The sequence below is a fragment of the Phaseolus vulgaris genome, chromosome 2, assembly GCF_000499845.2.
Source record: "Phaseolus vulgaris cultivar G19833 chromosome 2, P. vulgaris v2.0, whole genome shotgun sequence".
Taxonomy (NCBI): Eukaryota; Viridiplantae; Streptophyta; class Magnoliopsida; order Fabales; family Fabaceae; genus Phaseolus; species Phaseolus vulgaris.
The window spans coordinates 35073671-35095747 of record NC_023758.2 but is presented as its reverse complement, the minus strand read 5'-3'; the positions used below and the strand labels follow the sequence as shown (position 1 = coordinate 35095747).

Genomic DNA, 22077 nt, shown 5'->3' with positions numbered 1-22077 from the left:
GTGTCAATCTCTCCCTCTCTATCTCCCATTCAACACTCCTTCAATTTATGGAAAAAGTGCTCTTTCTCTGCTTTGGAAATCTTTCTGTTCCTTCAAGAAATCTCTATTTTCAGAAAAAGCCTAACCAAACATATTTAGTAAATTATGTTCACTCCCAAGCAATCCCACACCCTACATATCAACTCATCTCCACCAACCTTTTTCTTTTTAATTTCCCTACACAAAGTCAAACAATGCAACCCTCCTTCCACTTTCATCCAATATTCATTAATATATATAACCATCTTACCTACTTCTCCTTTTCTTTAACTCACTCTATATATATATATATATATATATATATATGATTCTATTATATATAACCATCTTAGGGTTCATCTGCTAAAAAACACATGTGAAACCTTTCTAACTTGTGCTGTAATGTTATTCATTTTCCTCATTGATATTTATCATTGGTGTTGTTGTAATGTTACAATGTGCCAAATCTCGTGGTGGGATTGTGTCACTACTGATGTGTAGCAGTTTTGACACTGACCAGAACCCCTTGCTGGGCTGTGTCTGCTTCGAATTTCCCTTCACAATCGACGTAGACATCAACTTGATGCAGTGTAGTGGAAAATAAGAGACCGCAAACAACGTTTATATAGAAAATATCCAAAGATGATTTCTGAAGAGAAAACGCAAACTGAAGCACTTCTGCTGACACATTCCTGATATTAATTTTGACTCAGTTTCTGGTTTCTCACATTGTCATTCTAAAACTTTACTATCAACACCTTTTTCTATTGTATTTTTATATTAATATATTTTTTTATTTTTAATTATAACTGCAGTATTCACTGATATTTATTATTTTTTAATTTATGAAATATAATGCCTCCAACATTTTGTAGTTGCATGTATATAATGGTAAACACTAATTCTGACACTTTTTTATTCTGTAACTCGTTTTCTGTCAAATATATTCTATTAAATAACTGAAATTTATTAAGAAATATAATTCTTTTGTAAATCCTTCGCATTGTTTATTAATTTTCAATAAATTTTAATATTAATAAAACAGGCCACATAAATTAATTAGAACATATATTATTGGAATTCCTCTCCATTAAGTGTACTTTGTGTTCTTTATGTTTTCACTTCAATTTTGACTCCCATTGATATTCTTCCCATTTCATTATTTCATTTTATTTCTCACTTTAGAATACTATTTATCTCAAATTATTTGTCACTTTAAAACACAAAAAGTATTTATTATTTTTTACAACAATAAAAAATAAATGTACTAGTAGTTTTTACATACTTAATATGTTTTGGTCAAATAGAGTTATTTTTTAAAAGTAAGTGTGGATTACCTTAAACGGTAAATAAACTAATGACATGGTTGATTTTGAGGAGAAAAAAAAGAAATAGATTATAAATAAAATTGAATGTTTAAGTTTTGATAAAAATAAAAATAAGTGAAAAATGAAATAAAAATTGTATAATTAAATTGATTTAGTAGAAAATAAAGATAAAAATAAGTAAAAAAATGTAGGTATTCTCCTCTTTTTCTTTCATGCAAACTAATAAAATTAATTCTCCCTCACTCATTTTTCCTCTTGTCTATCTAACAAACCCTAATATTTCTATCCAAATGTTACATGTAATGAATTTTTGTCTTTCTTTTCTTTAGACAATGATCAATTAATAAGAAAAAGAAAATTCAAACAATACTAACATGTAAAAACACAATAAAAATAATGGTTAAAAAAATATATGTTAATATTATTCGACCTTAAATTATATTGAGATTAATCATCGTTCTATTTTGAAATTCAGAATTTTTTTATGATTTTATTCTTAAAAAACAACTTAATCTATTAAGAAAAGAAAATTAATATAAATTATTAAACATATAGAAAAAAAATAATATAAATTATTAAACATACTAGAAAAAAAAAATTATATATATATATATATATATATATTATGTATATAGTGTAGTCTGGTGTTAGGGTAGCTAGCAATCGATAAACAAAACTAGGAAGAGGTGACTATACCATAATTGGACGTGCATGCTTGAAGCATAAAAAAATACATAGATGGATAGGGATAGATAGGGTTCTGCCATTATTAGATAATGTCCATTGCACATGCTTAGCTGCATAATATGCACAGTAACAAAATTTGTCAGTATTTTATTTACTAGCAGTTCAATATAAAATGACCAGTATTATAGTTTGGAATGATATTCCTAAATAAATTAAATGAGTTAAACCAACTCTTTATTTTTTCCTCTAATAATTTTATTACATCCATTCTTGAGGAATTTCCACGGGTTTCGAGATTAATAGTATACAAACGTAGTAGAAAAGGAAACTATTTAAGCATAGTCTTTATTTAACAAATATTATATTACTAATATGCACATTTTGATTTATATTAAATAATTGTATTGCTATAATGTTGTATTTGAGTTTGATTCTAAATAAAGTAAAAAAGGAAATGGAATTAAGAAGCATGGTATGATGAAGAAAGGTAGTTTACTAACACGCAACAAGGGCTACATAGGAAGCATTGAACTGACAAAAGTGTAAAGTGGTTCTCAAGTGTTTCTCTATAAGCTCACTCTACCTTCATCAACGAATAACCCTACCTACCTATCTCATTATTCTGCACCACTTCCATTTCCATTTCCATGCCATAACATCTTCATCAATACTCAATTCTCCTAACTTCAAACAACTCCACAAATTATTTCCTTTTATCTTCAACCATCCACTCATATTCATCATTTCATACTTCTTTCAAACAAAAACAACACCATACTGTTTTTCATATAATTTTTTCATTCAAGTTTCTTTCGATTTTGGGGTAGAGAGTGATAAATTGTGTGATCGACTCGTATCTTGTCTTGTAATCTTAGAAAAATTGTTACTTAAAAGGATGTTAATCCTCTTACCATTTCATATCACATGATATACCTATCACCAAATTAAGAACGAAACGTAATTGGGTGGAGATTTCTTTTTTATCAGCAAAGAATAAAATTAAATTAATGGAATACAAAAGTGGTATCTCAACCCTTTTACACTTACCAGATCACATAAGGAAAATTCAAAATAAAAAAGCATCCCGTACAATGTTGATTACTGCAATTGGGTGGAACATTAATTTCTTTTGTAAAGTAAATATAAATTTTTCGGATAAATGAAAACGTAAAAACTTTGTCTTTAGGATGCAATAGTACTGGAGTTCTCCTGTTATGTTATGTTGGACAAATTTTAAATCTATGTAAGTTATATTGGACAAGTCTTAAATCTATGTATGTTTAGATGCATATTTTATAGGACTTAGAAATGTTAGTTTTTCTATGATTTAACACTAAAAAAAAATACATTTAAATATTACAATAAAAATTCTACAGACTTGGAGTTTTCCAAAAATATTTCTATTACAATATTATGACTTATAGAAATATAAATATTAACAATATAAGGTTCAAAAAAACATCTTAAAGCCCTTCAGAAACTGACACTTGTATGATCATCTGTTTGTATACATAGTACAGTCATCATAGTTCACAACATAACAAGAAAAACAAGGACAAGCTAGTAAATATCAAGTTTTATAATATACAAAATTAAATCAAAAGAGAAAACCAAATTACATGGATCAATTTCTCAATTATTCAATATTTTTCTAATTCCAACATAAAACAATCACATAGATCACACACGGATCTACACATCCAGGATATTCAACAAACAGAATAACAATTGACGTCTTTCGGAAGACCCGTATTAAGTAAGTCCTACCAGAGACTAACACCTGATTCAAAGATTACCAGCGAATCCAAGAGAAAGGATCATAGTAAGTTCAATACAACCCAAGTCGTGCATCTCATATGTCACCGTGTGCATGAACTCCCTCATCAACTTCTCACCACTTGATATCTTAGTCTATATGTGACTTAGATCATCAATGAAGCTCGGAGAGCTCTGGTACCACATATGCATCAATACTTAATACACACAAAAATATTAGTCCATACATTATCCCAAATGTATGAATTCAATTCTCTTGAAGTTTCCTTTTTCCTTTCCTCTCCCTTATCTTTAAGATTCTGACTTCCTCACTCATCAGTTTAACGATCAGAGTGCACCAGTAGACTCCTGGCAACGAAGACTACAAGACTGCCTGATCAAAATCTCTAATAAAGTAAGTTCAATTTTACTCTTCTCTTTGAATCGAATTTTGAAACTTATAGGTCTGTCTCGATCTAAGTTTACGGATGTGACTCTTTTATCTTTAGGATTAGTTTTTGTTAGTTCAAAGTCCTAGTAATATAGATAGATTTTTTATCAGGTCTCCTTGGTGCAAGTTAAGCTACTCTTGAAGCTTGTGGTAGGTTTAAAGCTCTTAGGGAGCATCTGCTCAATTAAACGTAAGGAAAGCTAGTTTAAATTTCCAATAGAATCCTAGGCTAAAAGATCTGGATGTGGGAGTGATGTGCTCACCAATTTCAAAATTTCTTGCAGGATTTATTGTTTTTGTGTAGATTGGAATTTGTTTGAGGTTGAAATGTGAAATTTTAGATATAGTAGATGTTGTAGAATGTATATGAGTTCGAAATTGAATGAGTTAATGAATGTATTTGAATAGGTTGTTGTATCAATTTAAATGAAATGTTTGATGAGAATTGGTTGTTTGATTTTAAATGATTTTGATTTAGAAATCATATATATGTATAGATTGATATACTAGCTCAATGACTCAAAGAGAGTGTTTGTATAATTATGAGCAGGAATTGTCAATGTAATGTGTAGATTTATAAATTTATCAATTGAATGAAATGTTGGTTTAGAATTTAATAGGTATAACAAGTTTATGCAAAAAAATTCTGCATAATTCGCTCAGGCAAGATAATTCTCGCTCAGGCAAGATAATTCTCACTCAAGCAAGAATAAAATGAAAAATGAGGTGCTCTCGGTGACTTTGTTAATCACCTTTTTCAGCCTAATGGATAAAATCTTCGAGACGATTTTATACATGCACCCTACCAATGAGATGGGGTCTGAAATCTCTAAGCTATTGTGGATTATCAGTCTTAGGGATCAAACAAATAAACGAAGCATTTGATCCCCAAGGCCACTTTTCGTTGACCAGAAAATCTCTTTACCGAAATGAAATCATCCTTTAGGCACTCCCAACAAAATTGAATAAAGCTAAAATTGAAACTGTTTGAACCAGGGCTCTTCAAACTATCACAGCTCCAAACTGCATCCTTAACTTCCTCATCAAAAATAGCTCTAACCAGCAACGCAATATCTTCATAAAAAATGGAGTTGAAACAAATATTGTCCAACCTAACTTGAGGCTCAAACATCCTATCAAATTTGCCTTTAAAGAACTCTCGGACTTTAGCCTTAACCTTCTCTTATCATCGCACCATTGACCCTTCACTTCTACCCCGTTGATTGATAAGTGTCTAATTTCAGTAATATTTCATATTAAAATATAGGCACTTATGAGGATTTATTGCTAATTTACATATAAAATAATCCCTAATTTATGAATTTATACATTTTTACATTTTTTATGATCTTTATTTGAATAAGAGTATTTTATTCCCAAATTTGGTGTTAATTGCAGATTTCTAAAGAAGATTGGAGATTTGGATTAAAGATGAATGATTTGAGCTAAAAAGATAAAGATAGAAGGTCCCAGAATGGAAAAGATGCAAAGAAAGATTGGGCCTTTTTTTATGTTTTATCATTTAGCCCATTAGCGCGACACAATAAACAACCTAACCCTAGAAAACTAGGATAAATAGAGGGCTAGAGGCTCAACCTTAGTGTGTCAGATTGAGAGGAAAACACCATAGAGTGAATTGTAACCCAATTGGGAGAATGGAAGGTGATAGAAGTATGCGTAGCTAATTCTACCCTTTGGGATTGGGAGTAATCTGCTCAAACTCTTATGTATTGAGGTGATATTTTATATATTAATATTCAGTTCTTGATTGATTATTGATATTGTTGTTTTACTTTTAATTCTCCGTGACAAATTGAGAATCTTAAATCTGACCGGGAGGTATTTTTAGGGTTCGGACCTAAACAACAATACTTAACATATTTGAGTGCTAGGAATAGACTTGAAATGTTAATTGCTATTAAACGTCTGAGCTTAGTTCTAAGTTGTTCTTATAAGTATGCGAGGGATCGATAGTTAGGGAACATTCTTAAGGATTTTATATGCGAGGAATCGATATAAATGATTTTTATATGGGCATCAATTTCAATTAAAGAACTTAATATTAACATGTTAATCAAAATACATGAGAGTGAGAGAGATGAAACTTAATCCCAATTTTTCCAATTGAAGCAACTAATTCTTTGTTTGTTTTCTTTGTTCTGTTGTTATATTTAGCGAATATTGTACTCGATGATTCACTGTTCTTTGTGGGATCGATATCCGTCCTTAGGGACAATTATTACTTCTGACAAACACGGTGCACTTGCCGTAAAAAGTCATCATTGATCTCGTTCCTCATTCTCCTCCACTTCACAGACGAATGGAAGAATTTAGTATTTAGATTTCCTTGTTTTAACCACTTTGTACGTTCTTTTTTACGCATAACCACTTCCTGTTTGAAAAAATTCTGACTTTGTTCGGCTAACAAGATTTTCCTCTCCTCCCTCCCTCCCAAAATCATCTATATCGTCTGCATCATCTTTTGCATCTAATTCTTGTATTTTCTTTTGTAAAATTTCCCCTGCTTGATTAACATTCCCGAAGACCTCTCTATTCTAGATTTTCGTATCTAGTTTTAACTTTTTCACTTTTCTTTTAATACGAACAACCCTCCACTGTACACCTCATAACTTTACAATATACTACGAACGAAAGCTAAAAATGTTCCATCTCTTTGCCACACATTCAGACTCGTGAAGGGTTTTGGCCCCCAATCCACCGACGAAACTCTAAGCACTAGGGCACAATGATCAGAGATCGACCTACTGAGAACGAATTATTTACTGTTCGTCCAAACATACAACCATTCCCTGGAAACCAGGATTTTGTCTATTCTGCTTTTAACTGACCCATTCGGCTTGCACCAAGTAAACTTTCTTCCAACCATTGGAATATCCATCAACTCGGAATTTTTGATGAATTTGTTGAACCGAGCAATTTCTCTACTATAATCAGATACCGACACCACACTTTTTCTCTCCTCTTTTCGTTTGATAGAATTGAAGTCCTCGATGACACACCACGCCCTGTTCTATCGACTATTCCCGATTTCACATATCTCATCCCAAACCTCCTTTCTATCTTTCAAGGAACCAAAACTATACACATTTACTATAGTAATTTGTACCCCTCCTCCTACTTTCCAAAAACCTTCGATAACTGAAAAAATCTTCCCTTAAAAGAGCTTGTCAAATTGAAACTATTTCTTCTCCACATAGTGATAATTCCTCCTACAGTATTAATGGCCCCGATTTCAACCCAATCAATTTCTTTAGAACCCCACAAATGGTAGGAACTCTCCTAACCAAACTCGAAGCACTTTGTCCCCGTAAGCAAACCATTCCAACCTCCTCACTTCGGATCCAATCACTTAAATATTTTCTTTTAGTGTTTCCTCCTAACCCCCTTATATTCATATTAATTAGACTCGTCATCAAAAACACAAATTTCCATTTGTATACTCATGTTGTCTTGGTCTTCCAAAGAACAAAGCCTGTTTAAAACGACTTCTTCTTCCCCTAACAGAGTGAAACCCATCTCCTTACCAATGTTCACATTTTTCGAGCTTATCTAGAATCATTTTTCATCCAAACCAATTTATTACTGTTATCTGAAATGAAGATCTCTAACCTTAACTCCCTTAATGAAGCGGACTTAGATACCCTTTCAACCGCTGGTACACTTCCATCTCTCAGTGGAAACATAATTCCTTCCCTTCCATCAATAATTTTATTTTGTTGTCACCTAAATGTAAAGCAATTTTTTTAAAAAAATTTCTCTTTATTTTATCTCTCTTCTTCCTCAAATCTTTTGAAACTCAATAACATATATCTCATACATACAAATAATACACATGAATTTATATTTAAATATATATATATATAATTTATATTAATAATAATAAGTATAATAAAAATTATAATATAACAAAAGAATTTGTTTGGTGTAGTGATTAAAGCTTCTTTGTCACTCAAGAAACTTACTTTACTTATTATCAACTCTTAAAAGATTTTTTCATACGGTTCTTAACCAATTTTGACAAAAAAAATTCTAAGCCAAATGGTATGATTTGAGTATCCTATGGAACATATTAAGCTTTCACTAGTAGATGGGACAACTACGTCTTGTTTCTTTGAGTACCAAAAAAAAAAATCAGTCCCAAATGAAACTACATACCTTGGTGTACTTTTTGCATCATATGAGTTTCTTTCTCAATCATTATAATTATGTCTTTGAAATACCTCAAAACTTGTGTTGTTGCATCCATGTGAATTTGACTAAGAGAATGCATGAATCTAGATAACAAACTCACAACAAACATTAAATATGGTATAGTGGCAAATTGATACAATATATTTCCAATTATTCTTCTATGGACAAATGCATCTCCTGTGGTCTCATCTTCATTTATGACAATTTTTCGTTTACCACCAATGGAGTGACAACATATTTGCAATCATCCAAATGAGACATATTTTAAATCTCCTTAGCATACTTCTTTTGAGATATAAAGATCTCATCAAATTATTGGAGTATCACCATCCCAACAAAATAGCTCATAAAACATATTTTGTGGACACAATTATAGTTTTATTGTACATTTAAAACACTTTTATATGCTTTATTTTTAGTGTTTAAATTTATTTTAGTAGTAATAAACTAGATTCAATGTACCTAGTTACTTTAATTTTGTACTTTAGTTAATCTAAGATTTTCTTACTCTTTTGGTTATAACTTTTTGTTTAGATATTAGTTTTAGTTAATTCTAGTTGCATTCTTCATTTCTAAGGCTTCAAAATCAACATATAATGTGCTGAATTTTTTTGCTATTTTGAACACTTTTTTTTTAAGTTTATACATATTTTTTCTGAAGTTAATATTTTAATTTGATTTGTATCTTTGGTTCAATGACATTTGTTCAATTGAGTTAATTAATTGAATTGATTAATTGTTCAAACTTAAATATGGATTTTTAGAGAACTATGATAAGAGGAATAATATGAATCATGAAGATGTGATTTGATCTTTCATTTTCTTGTATTTTGTTTGCATTTTATAATTTTTTTCTTTTTAAAAAAACTCAAAATGAATTTGTATAAAAAGAATATTAAATATGTCCATTGTAATCATCTAGGTTGTGCTCAATATTGTAAATTTTTTATAAAAAACTTAGATGTTTTGAAATAAAAATGACATTAATATCTAATTGTTAGACTCAATACCAACAAGAGGAAAATCATCAATATAAAGGGGAATATTGAGTTTTACCTTGTGATTTTTACAATTGACATAAAAAGTGACTTTATGTTAATTCTTGCTCCAGAAGGTAATCATCAATGTTGTTGCATCTAAGATTGTCAACAACCTTACACTATCATGTCTAGTTACTAGAGGAAAGGAAACATATAAGAGTAATATACTCCTTGTTGTTTACAAATCCACTAGAACTTAGTTTGATTTTGTAAACCAATTTTACATCAATCATCTTTTTATGTTTGAGTCACTTAACAAGTTGCCATGTATTATTGTTCTTAATCTTATGTATCTTCTTTTACATGTAAAGAAAATTAAAAATCACAAGCAAAAGTTAGAACTGGATTAGGAAATACTATTCCTTTTGACATATAATTTTGATTATGACTTCAGACATAGTATTATATATTATTTTGAATATTTGTCATTATGCATTTACATTAAAACCAATTTCTTCAACCTACTTATACAGGAACAAGGAATTTTTGAAACATTGCTTATTCAAACCTATTTCTAGCGTTGATTATTAAATCCTACACCATTTTTTATTTCACCATTATGTATGGATAGGTTTTTATTTGATGCATGCATGGTATCAATGTTATTTACTCTGGTGCATATTATAGTTTTATTAAAAAGTGTTACATTTTTTTTCCCAAATCCAATTTCTATTACAATTTTTTTAATACGCTCTTACCTTTACAAAATTCGAAATCAGAAAAATATTTTGACATCATTTCTAAAATATTATATATATATATATGTATTTAATTTTTAAAAAAAATCATTTTTTATTTTTCTGTTTCATGTATTAATTTCTTCATAATTAATTGTTTTAAAATTAATTTATACAGTTCTTAATTTATAAACTATGTCATCTTGGTAAATGTTTATAGAATACAATTAATTAAATTTTTTAAACTTTGTTATTAATTAAATCTACAACAAACTTTTCAATCACTTTTTTTTCCCTTCCCATCTCACCCTATAACCAATTCTCTTTCATGAGTAACTTCAGAAATGGAATTGAAGTTAGGGAATGCACGAGTCATTGTATTGTACAAGTGAAACAAAAAAGTTAATATCAAATAATTAGTGGTTTGTGGTAGCATGTTGGTTCACACAAACTAATTATAAAGTAAATAGCAAATTTTCATCCCACCCAAAAACTAAATAACAGAATAGATACCCGATAACTCACTCGTCTGAAAATTCAAACCTTGTTTAAACGTCAGAGTAAAAGAAATCACTGCAAAAATCTTACCTCTACTCTTTCAAATACCAGTTCCAGCATTCTTCGAAGACCAATCCTGATTAAAACTGAAAATTTTTATTGGCCAAGACCAGTACACTTCTATTTTCATTTTCGTAGCCATGATTAGTTTAAAGGCTAAAACTAATAATACTAGCCCTCGCTAAAATATTCCAAACTTCCTAAATCCGTTTGAATAAAGCAGCAGGTAAGCATTAATGACCAGCACACGCACACCACCATTGAGCAACAAAAACAACATAATTCACTACCTTCATCAATTGTGATTGTGAAAGAATGTGTTGCCAATCTTCCAAAACTACTTAAATTGATCAACAGCCATCAGCACTCATCACCGAAAAACAATGCAACATAAACAACCTATCATGTTCATCAATTATAAAAGAATTTTTTCACAGGCAGTGCCAATATCACTTAGTGTGATGGTGTGTCATAGATGATATGCAGTATATTAAAGCTTTAGTTGATACAACAAATAAATTACACTGGTATTCTTCGACATTATTCTGTCATCTCTTTCAACTTAATTGAATGGTTTAAAAAAACCAAAAAGTAGAAATTTTATCATCAAGATACTTCAAGAGAGAATACAGTTGGTTATCTTAGGTTGACAAAGCAGTGCATAACACACCCCAAGCTTTCCAAATATCGATCCTGAATGGTAAAAACAATAAATATAAGAAAATCTTGAATTACTTCCTTCCTCTGCTAAGCCTCTGCAGTTGATAATTGATACTCCCCCAAGATTTTCTGTTCTTTTTACTCTGAAAAAACAAAATTGAAGTGATTTTTTTTTTTCACTACTTAATTCTAAAGTTAAAAGGTAAAAGCAACTAAAAATGTAAGCCTGAGAAAATTGGAGTGCAACAAAAGATGCTAGTTTTCATCAAACTATGTCTATGTTACCTGAGATTCCATACAGGCATTTAATAGCTCCTTCTGGCGAGCACAGGCTTCCATGTCGCTATGGTTTGCAGCCATACAACTGAGAAACATGGCCATTTCCTTCATGCAAGGTTTATGAAGTGAACCAAATCTCTTGGGGTTGATAAAAAGCGTACCAGCTTTCCGACCCATTATCCTGCAACTTCACATACATCCAGGAAAATGTTAACTTCATTTTCAATTGATACATACAGATACATAAACATGTCATAAAAACCCATAATTGAAAACTTTATGTACCTTTTTATTAAAAAAAGAAATTATACATCAAGAAAGTTATAAATGAACGGTCAACACAACACTAACAACAGTCTAATGCAGTTGGTCATTTGATCACTAAAACAACTTAAAATACTGTAGTACTGCCAAGTGCTTACTGCTATTATTACAAATCATAAGACATGAACACGGAATATCATGATGTTCTTCTGCGAATCATGTTACTAAAAAATATAACAAACCATAGACCTTTAAATTCTCCTTAGCCCGTTTGGTTGAGAGATGGGAGAGGATGTGAGAAGATGGAATTAACATGAGAGGAGAAATAATTTTAAATAATGGTGGATCCACTTTACTGTCCTTCACTTATTTATACTCATCTCTCTCCTCACTTCCTCTCTATTTCTATTCAATTAAAAACCTTTAATTTCTACTTTATTTATCATCTATTTCCATCTAAACTATTTTTTCATCTCTGCAAATCAAGACGTAATGGTTTCACCTCTAATTTTTCCTGGTCTTCCTCTACCCCATGGAACCAACCACACTACATTAATTTATTCTCCTTAAACTTCTTCGGGTCTCCGTCACACATTTCAAGCAACTCATGCCAAGATTTTACCAATTTTTACAATAGGTACTAACCAACTTTCTCTCTAATGCATTAATTCGTAATCCTATTTTATCTATATATCAACTCATCCCTTACAATCCACCTCTCACCCAATGTTAAAACAACAATTTATTCCCTGAATGCTTGGTAAAATACTACTTTTTAATATTTAAATAAGTATAAACAAAAATCAACGCGTACAAGAAAAGGATAGTGCAATTTGCTGCAATTTATACAGTTTAAGATTTCAAGCAGAATGTATTATAGCTAATAGGAAATAATTGTGATAGTAATTAGAGGAAACTCTTTCGTCTTTCACCAAATGGTACCCTTAATTTTAATATTTCTTAGGAGATTCGATGCCTGTGATAACTGTTGAAGGTATTTAACTTTTCTATTATGCAACTCACACCCTGTAGAAAATGAAAAAAAAAAAACATCTTTGTGAAAATCTAATTATAAATAGAAGCAAATAAAGAGGTTACCGGAGATAGAAGAGTGGAGACGCCAATTGAAGAAGAAATCCGACGAGATTAAGTCTGCAACAAACAGAGAAGACGCCGGCGATCGGAGAGTGTGAGAAAATCAGAGAAGTGAATGCAAACGCAATAGAAAATGAAAATACAGCGGAAGTGAAAGATGATGGGCCTGGGCCTGGGCAATTTCGAAATTTAGGGTTTTCCAAGGGGCGTCGATTTACCAAATTGGTCGTGACTCTGTTAATTTAATCCTTGATTTTTTTTTAAAACTGATGTAGTTTCTAAATATGTAAAAAAACTCAAATTATTTTTTAATATTATATTTTAATGAAAAAATAATTTTTAATTTATTTTTACATTGATTTTTTAAATTATATTTTAATAATAAAATAATCATATAAAATTTAAGAGTAGGACATAATTACAAGACTTTTTACATACTCAGTAAGTAAAATAAATATTTCGTTCTTACAAAAATTAACTTCATTACATCTTATAAATTTAGCCTTCTTTATTTATAAACGTTCCCAAACTCGCTTGTTTCACGCGAAATAAGCAGAAGGAGAAACCCATCACAATTTTTCATTGAGAAGATTTACATGAAAAGTTATATAATTGATTATGTAAATAAATATTTACCTTACATAATCAATAATAATTATTATAAATAAGTAAAAAAAGAAAATTACATCTTTAGTAAATCAATAAATTTATCTTCCTCTTTATTCATTTCTTTATTTAATTCAAATAATCTCAATTTCGTTTATTCCCATTTATTTTTTTCATAATTTTCCTTAATTATATTAGTATATGGAAAAAATTAATTAAAATATTATATGCTCTTTATACCATGTTTGGATTGAAGAGGAAATATTATATATTTTTTATATTGACAAGTGTTTCTTTATTATATATTTTTTATATTGACAAGTGTTTCTTTATTTGTTTTTTTTTTCACAAACTCTTTTATGTAAATAAAGAAAGAGATGCGAAGTGAAAATGATACAAGTATATATTTTTATTTGTTTGATACTAAAGTTATTAAAATATTTTTTTATTAGTATGTTTAATTGATAAATTTAATTTTATTAAAACTTATTAAATATATAATAGATACATATAATTTTTTTATTCAAATTTTAATATTAAATATGAGTATATATAAATAATAGATTAAAATATATAAATTGAGAGGTGTTATTGTGACTATGTTCCGGTAGCAATAATAATGATTATAAATATATTTACTAGGAAGAAATAACACGTTCACCCTAATAACAAAAAAAGAAAAGAAAAGAAAAGAAATAATCAATGAATAAAAACTCAAAAGAAAAAAAAAAACTTAAACCTGTATTCCTTGTAACGATCAAAAGAGGCACCGCTTCAACCACTGGTCTTTTCCGCGGCCATAACGGAAAACGAAATCAGACACAACACCACCTCGCTCAACCGGAACCCTAACGCCACCGTTTTCAGCATCACCTCTCTTTTCGGCACTACAATAGCAGAGGGCGACGCCGCCCTGGTTCACCCGCGGGAGCCAGCGCCGGGCGAGCGAGCCTCCGGGCGCGAGGGGCGGGTGACCACGACCTCCGGTATTTCATTCGGCGGAGGATTGCGGTGCTCAGACTCGGTGACGGGGGGCGCGGCCTGGACGAATTGCGTGGAAGTCTCGTCATAGATAAAGTGAGTTTACGTGGACAGTTTTATCGAATGCTCTGTTTCCGATTCCGATGCACTTAAACTGTTCGAAGAAACTCTCCACTGATCCTTAATTTTTTCGAACATATTATTAGTTTCTTGTTTTTCGTCCTTTTTAATACTAAAGTTATTTGATGATCACACTATAGAAAAGCTATTCGCTGAGTTGAAGTTGTGCCTACACTGTTCGTTGTAGCCATAGGCATTATGGACAATGCAGCATTTGGCAGTTTTCTTCAGGTTCTTCCCCCCGTTGAGTTTGCATGCGTCTATGGATCATCTCTTCATCCATCCAACCGCGACAAGGTCGTCTTTTGTTAAACCCATAGTTTTTATTTGCTTGTTGACCCTCTTCGTTGTTATGGGTCTTTTTTCACTCTCTATTTAATTGTTGTTTCAATATTTGTTCTCTGTTCTCTGCTTTTGGATTTCTAGACTACCATGACAGATTATATTCTTGGTGTGGCTGACCCCAAGCAGTGGCATTCTGAGGTACTGATATGTGATCATGACTGATGATTTGTTATGAATTGCTTAATATTGTTTGATTGCTCCACTGATATCTTTTGTTTTTCCTTTTACTGGTCATGCAATGACATGAATCAAGAATCTGAAATTGAACAAGCATCACTATGCGTCCTGGATGGTGCATCTTGGTGGGGAGAGGCTGGTACTTGCTCAAATTTAGTTTCATTTTCCTTTTGTTTTTGGCCTCTCGTATCTGACTTGTTTTTCATTAGATGGGCAGTCTTATCTCACGGTTTATCTTGATGTGACATATTAGATTACGGGAGTTGCTGATAAAATTGGTGTGGGAGTACATTTCAACCCTTTTGTTAGTTGGAATGGAAAGGTATCGGTAGCCTCTCATCATGACTCAGTGCTGTAGTGTGTGATTAAGACCTTTAGTTTAGTTCCTGCAAACTCACCTTCTAGAGAAATTATTTTAGAATGCTGGGATATTTATAGTTTTCTATTAACATATTTTTTGGCTTTTTTGTTAAACAAAGATTACCTTTTTTCACGAATTCCTTGTCTCTACAAACAAATTTATGCAGTTGTTCAAGTATGGGGTTGTTAGAATGCATGACTTACTTCAAGATGTACACTATTGGGAGAAATTCTACTTATGTGGTCGGTTACAGAAACCAGTATGTTATATGCTTTTTATCCTCTTCATGTCTAGAATCGTTGATTCTTGATATTCCTTGTGGTCTAAGCTTATTTGTTTACAAAATTCTTAATTTTCTTATATGAAATATTCTCTAAGTATGAGAGCTATAGATATTTTATATATGACATTTATGCTAATTTATATTTTCTCATGTTTAATTAGAGAGAGATTTAAAGTAGTATAACAAGTACTTCTAATTCTAAGCTTTATCATTTACATCTTATTGGAGACTACTGTCATGAGTGTAGTTAGATATAAAAACAGAACTCTAGTGACAGAGAGGGGAAAGAAAGTGGCATTGGCATTGCAAAGAAGGGGAGGGAGAGGAAGATGGTTGTGGTAAAAAGGAAGGGTTGAAGAAAAATAACCCCTAGTTCTCAGAATCTCAGGATCATTCAGATAGGAAAAATAAGAAAATAAAAGAAATTACTGGCCCTGGCTAGTTTTCTAAAATGAGCAAGAGACTATGCAATTATTGGAAGTTTATATGTGGTGATAAAATTCTAGGTGAATATGGATTTTAAATACCAAATCGACTAAGTCGCTGCCCTGTATTCCATATCAAGAAAAGTCCTGTTTTGTATACTTGTATGCATTCAATACGAGATAACGAAATATACAAAATATACAAAAATTCATGTAACAATGCTCTAGTGCTAGTTTCTCATATCTATCTCATAGTTTGCCTGTCCTCAATTTACTTGATAACTTGGTTCCATGATTGAGGTCTAATTTGGTCCCTATATTTTTTGACGTGTTTCATTCAGGTTCATATTGTTGTTGACAATTTAGATGTCAACAGCACCAATTCTGTTAACTTGAGAGCTGCAGTGTCAGCTGCTCTTCTCCTGCTTCCATCGGAATTTACAGAGGTATACTTTTTTCTTATTAAATTATTTACTTTGAGAGTTGGACAACTGAATTGATTTAACCATCCCCTTGCAGGAAGATCTGTATGCGAAAGTATGTAGTCTCTCCTACATGGGTGATGTACGCATGTTATTTGCTGAGGATAAAAACAAGGTATTCCTTGTTACTAGTAGAGTAGGATGTGGTATGGAAATGTTAATGTCTTTAAATTTAGATATATTTAAATTCTCCATGATTACTTGATACCATCCCATGTGAGGAACTTGTGTCTACAGAAGTTATATCTCAGTTTGCTAACAAATTTTTGTTGTTTCTTATAGTTAAAATGTGAAACAATGGATAGTTGTCCTTTTACTGATATGTCTACCCCATCCTTGACAGTCAGGCTGGATTTTCATCAGCGTGATTAGAACTATCTACTGACATTATGAATATTTTTTTGCTGAATCTGCACATATTTCTTTGGTCCTCTTAGGAACTGACAGATACTTGTTAGAAACTGTTTGCATTTGTGGCATATTCTTTGTGAAGGAAGCTGGATTGAGCAAATATGGATCCTGTTGCCTTATGTTTTACTGAGCTTCCTTTATGTTCACATTCTGTCCAGGTGAAGAAGATCGTTTCTGGGCAGTTTGATCTATTCCACTCAATGTATAAGCCATTTCTTGAAGAATATGAGGCTAAGAAGTTATTAAGACTTTCATCAACTGCCAATAATCAAATACATATCTCTCAGGTCTATATTATTTGGTATTGACTTTTGGAAGTGTTAGAATTTTGGATATCTTCACCAACATATTTCCAATTTAGGACAATGAACTAAAATAATTGTCGACAATATTAAAAAAAATCTGATAAACCATTTTTTGGTTCATTTGTTGTTAATTGGAATTATATAATTATTAACCATGTATCCCGAATGATAGTTCTCTCATGCATTTGAAGGAATTTAGCTTTGTTGTGCCTTAAACAATATGCTAAAGTATTACGTCTTGAAAATTAAATATTACAAACAAACTTGTATTGATTCACTTCCCTTGAATTGTTTTTTACAAAAAAGAGTAGGCATGTATCCTGTAATGCATGAACATGTGATTCCTTCTGTTTATGTCCATCTCGTTATTTGGTTCCACTTGAAGTTGTCATGAGAATGCATTTTTCTTTCTTGCATGTTTTTTTTTTCTTTTTCTGTAGCTTCTGTTTAGGAGAAATATAAACAATGTTCTACTGTTATTTTGTACCTTTCATCTTCTTCTACATATTCTAATTTTAATCTTTGGGTGCTATTTAATTGTTGAAGACATTCTTGAGGTTTATATCTTGTAGAAACAGCATAGCTTTCCTTCTGTTCTTGAAAGTTATTGCTATATGTATATATTTCATTACATTTATTGATAAGGTATGGCACTCTGGCTCATTTATTAATAGTACTAAATGGAAAAGCTTCTTCCCAATGTTTTAGTGCATAGAAAATTCGTTAAGTCAAAATACCTTGCAAAAGCAGGCAAGTTGTACAAAATGAATATTCAGAGTTTACATACCAAGTAAAGAAACTTCCTTACTCTTCTATAACAGGATTGTGACTTTTCAGTTGATTATTCTATAGTTTCTGCACTTCCTCCATTGATCAGAAACCAGATCAGAATGAAGGAAGGAGAGAAAGAAAAAATATGGGAAACTGGTATGTTTTTTATATTATTAGACGTTTCTCTGAATTATTGCTTTAGTTCTTAACTGCTAATATGGTTGAGGTCCAAATCACATAAAGGGGGAAGGGGGTATTTAACAAGATAATCACTTAACATTGATGTGTGTCAAATTGTGAAAAAAGGGTATTATGATTTCAGGAAGAGCCATAAATGATACTCGAAACAGCTTAAGAGAAGGAGCTGCCAATTGCTTACAGAGAATTCTAAGGCGTAGAGTAATGATTTCAAGTGCAAGGCAGGCTGTATCTGGTGTTCTGGCTGTTGGTGCGGTAAATGCAAGCAGGTACCTTGCTAAAAAAGTTAGCAAAGCCTGGAAATCATGGAGATGATTTTGATGTATTCACAGTCATAGCGATGAGGTATTCTTGCTGACCTTGGAAAGTTTACATTTAGATTAGTGACCATTTTCTGTTTTCATTTCCTCCTTTCCTCTTGGAGGTAATGTTTCCCTTAATTCTGTTGTGACCACAGATACTTGGCAACAAGTATAGTCATGGTGTTTGATTTGTCAGTGCATTTTGTAGATAAATTTTGCCGAGCTTTGTTAGGCAAATGGAATTTAGTTTTTAGAACACCCAGTATGTATTTTGTCTAGACCCTTTTTGTATCTTCATATGTTCGCCGTTTTATTTTTAAATTTTGAGTTCTTATTAATTTTAAGAGTTTAAATTTCCTTTCGAAGAGACCAAGTTTTGGAACTCTAGTCTACAAAAAAATCAGTTCCTTTTAGTCTTTCATATATAGAAATGAGTCTTATATGATCTTTACTTCACGTAATCAAATGGATACGTTTTTTGTGACTGACAAAGACTGTATCTAATATATTTTATTAAATAAGAGATCCGAAGATACTGATTTTTTAGAAATTAAAATAGGAGACATTATTACATTTGTAGGAATTAGTATGTTCTGTATTAGTCAGAAAATTCATAGATGATGTATTGTATACCTTGGTGGGGTTTTGGATAAGATTTCTCAAGATTTTGTACTTTCCATTCAGTTGCTCTTTGTTTTTCAGTTGCAAAATGTTTGGTAGCTTTCCTCCCCTTCCCTTGCCAACAGAGGGTGTGACCCTGTTGAATTCCAGCACTCCCATGTCAAGCTGGTTCCCATCTCCCTCTATATCATCCCCTCCAAAGAGTGAACCATTCCGTGAGTTGGTTGGCAAGCTGTAGCCACGAGGGAGAGACTGAAACAGCTCTCTGAGGGCTGGAGGCTGTGGAGGATGGTTCAGATGGAATAGAGGATCGTACAAAACTGAGGATGCATTTGTGTTGTCTGACCCTATTGGAAGGTCTCCAAGAAATGCCAGTGGATTCTGAAAGTTTGGTGTGTTCTGAGTTTGGGTTTGTGAGGCAAATTGTGGGATTGGTGTGCAAAGATGAGGCTGAGCATCTTGGTAAGTGGAGAAGGTTTAGGAGATCTGGTGAAGTGTAAGGAGGGCCTAGTATGGAAGAGGGGTTGTAGCTTTGGCTGAAGTTTTGAGTCTTCATTTGCTGAAATTGTTGTTCATTTTGTTGCTGTTTCTGTTCTATTTGATTAGCATAGGCTATGTCTTGCAATTCCTGAACAGTAGTAGGGTCCCAAGTGGACTACTGATATCAATGACCTCTTGCACCAAATGGTTATTCATGTTGTTGGTGTTGTTGATGTAGGAGTTCCCCATATTCAAACCTAGATGCTGTTATGGAGACATCTTGGTGTTGTAGATTGTGATGGTTAAATTATATCTATATAAATAAACAAATTTATCTCCCTTTTTATTCATTTCTTTATTCGATCCAAATAACCTCAATTTAATTTATTCATACTCTTTTTTTTTTAATTTCTTTTTTCACTTTTATAATTTTCCTCAACCCTATTAGTATATGAAAAACTCTAATTCAAAACAAATGATATGAAATATTTCTTAATCATCCATAACACTTAACTCTGTTAAGAAGTGATGGATCTAATAATGGGTTGGGAAACCGACACTACCTCCATCCCTTAATACTAATCGATCAATTTTCATTTTTCTTAAAAAAAGACAAGCAGTACTAATGGATTTTAAACAAAGATAATTAATTAAAATACTTAAATAAAAACAAAAAAAACATTTAGTATAAAAATGAATTATGTGTTTTCATTAGTAATAAAAAACAATTATTATAGAGTAGCATTTAAAATAAAATTGTGAGAAAATGTTTATACCAGAAACAATTATAAATATATCCTTTTTATAAAAAAATTACAAAATCACCCGGGAGTTAGATCAATTAAAGAATGTGAAATTTACCAATGTGATTTCATCTAAAATTTAGTAAATTATGTTTTTTATATCAATAAATCAAAATATTATTAAGATTTAATAATAGTAATAGTAATGATATTTATATTTAGTGAGAAGAAGATAAAATGTTTTTATGTCAACATTTTTAGTCTTTGGTGCATAAAAAAAATGAGTTATAATTACAAAGCATCATAAACAACAATTAAAAATTAAAATGATAAAAAAATCTAGATATTAAAAGTTGGTATCACTTTATTATATATATATATTATGATATTAATTTATATACTTTGTCAATTTCTTTAAAATAAACATCTAATAAAAAAATCCTATTATTAGATAGTAATGAGATGATATACTAAATGAAAATATTATTCCTATGCTATACTAAAAATACTAACTATACTAGAATAGTTAAACTCTGGTGAATATTTGTGTAGAATAATTTTACTTTTTAAATTCTCTTTAATTTTGAAAAATTGATAACTAATGTCAGGTAAATTATAAAGAAACAAGGAAGTGATTTTTTTTAATATATCATAACATTATATTTTGATTTTTAATAATTTAAGCAATATAAAATTTAATCATATTACATCATATTACATCTTATATTGTCTTAAAGTTTATTACAAAAAATACAAGAGTCATTTTTTTATTCACACTTTAAAAAAAATTATGAAAAGTATTTTTAAAGAAATTTTAATTAAATTTTTTATTTGTATATATGTATTATTAAAAATATAATGGAATCTATATTATATATAAAAAATAGTTATATTTAAAAATAATTTGAAAATAATTATCAAATTAAAATTTCATTATATAGATCATCGGAAACGTAGAGCATTACGCGTGCATGTGTCCACATTTTTTAATTTTATATTTATTATATAGTTATTTTGTATTTATTAAAATTAATTATAAATTTATAAATGATAAAATAACTTAATAAATTAAATATTATAATGTAGTTGATTGAAGATGTAACTTTGAGTAGGGCTGGACATGGATTGGATTTTCCAAAATCTAATCTAGATCCAAATCCAGTGGATTGGATTTAAAATCCATATCCACTTTAACTAGATCAAATATATATTTGGATTTTTTTAAAATCCATTTAAAGTGGATTGAATCCAGATTAAATCCACTTTGTTAATTATATTAAATTCACTTTATCAATTACATTAAATCCATTTTGATATGGATAAAGACCAATTTGACTCGAACTGGGCTTAAGTCGACTCAACTTGAACACAGACCAACTCGGCTCTACATCGGCCTCGACCCAGACGACTCGACATCGGCCTCGACCCAGACGACTCGACAT

At 30.8% G+C, this 22077-nt stretch overlaps 2 protein-coding genes and 1 pseudogene across 10 annotated transcripts; 1 reads left to right on the top strand and 2 right to left on the bottom strand.

Moving 5' to 3' along the window:
- Window positions 1–11256: 11256 nt before the first annotated feature.
- Window positions 11257–13264, bottom strand: LOC137811682 (uncharacterized). Of its 2 annotated transcripts, none has more exons than XM_068613511.1 (3): window positions 13028–13264; window positions 11672–11852; window positions 11257–11529 (listed from the first exon to the last, which is right to left on the bottom strand). In XM_068613511.1, exons 2-3 carry the CDS (start codon window positions 11840–11842, stop codon window positions 11458–11460), a joined length of 243 nt encoding a protein of 80 aa, XP_068469612.1. In that variant the 5' UTR covers window positions 11843–11852; window positions 13028–13264; the 3' UTR covers window positions 11257–11457. The 2 variants fall into 2 exon arrangements, with proteins under 2 accessions (XP_068469612.1, XP_068469613.1); XM_068613512.1 differs by having other exon boundaries at window positions 11672–11846; window positions 13028–13254.
- Window positions 13265–14327: 1063 nt separating this feature from the next.
- LOC137811680 (uncharacterized) lies at window positions 14328–20242 on the top strand. 8 transcript variants are annotated; one of them, XM_068613503.1, is made up of 12 exons: window positions 14328–14707; window positions 14919–15028; window positions 15158–15214; window positions 15330–15392; window positions 15507–15575; window positions 15781–15873; window positions 16664–16768; window positions 16842–16919; window positions 17374–17502; window positions 18342–18447; window positions 18614–18834; window positions 19494–20242. In XM_068613503.1, exons 2-11 carry the CDS (start codon window positions 14930–14932, stop codon window positions 18802–18804), a joined length of 990 nt encoding a protein of 329 aa, XP_068469604.1. In that variant the 5' UTR covers window positions 14328–14707; window positions 14919–14929; the 3' UTR covers window positions 18805–18834; window positions 19494–20242. The 8 variants fall into 8 exon arrangements, with proteins under 8 accessions (XP_068469604.1, XP_068469606.1, XP_068469605.1 ...); XM_068613505.1 differs by having other exon boundaries at window positions 14366–14707; window positions 19476–20242; XM_068613504.1 differs by having other exon boundaries at window positions 14366–14707; window positions 14872–15028.
- On the bottom strand, window positions 19296–20141 carry LOC137809408 (transcription factor bHLH91-like; annotated as a pseudogene).
- Window positions 20243–22077: the final 1835 nt, after the last annotated feature.

Bases quoted from the DNA above. Each gene is read 5' to 3' on its own strand.
- LOC137811680 (XM_068613503.1), top strand. From the start codon at position 14,930: ATGGACAATGCAGCATTTGGCAGTTTTCTTCAGGTTCTTCCCCCCGTT. The intron at 15,215-15,329 runs GTACTGATATGT...ACATGAATCAAG, and splicing joins CCAAGCAGTGGCATTCTGAG to AATCTGAAATTGAACAAGCA. The intron at 15,874-16,663 runs GTATGTTATATG...TGTTTCATTCAG, and splicing joins GTGGTCGGTTACAGAAACCA to GTTCATATTGTTGTTGACAA.
- LOC137811682 (XM_068613511.1), bottom strand. From the start codon at position 11,842: ATGGGTCGGAAAGCTGGTACGCTTTTTATCAACCCCAAGAGATTTGGT. The intron at 11,530-11,671 runs GTAACATAGACA...TTGTTTTTTCAG, and splicing joins ATGCCTGTATGGAATCTCAG to AGTAAAAAGAACAGAAAATC.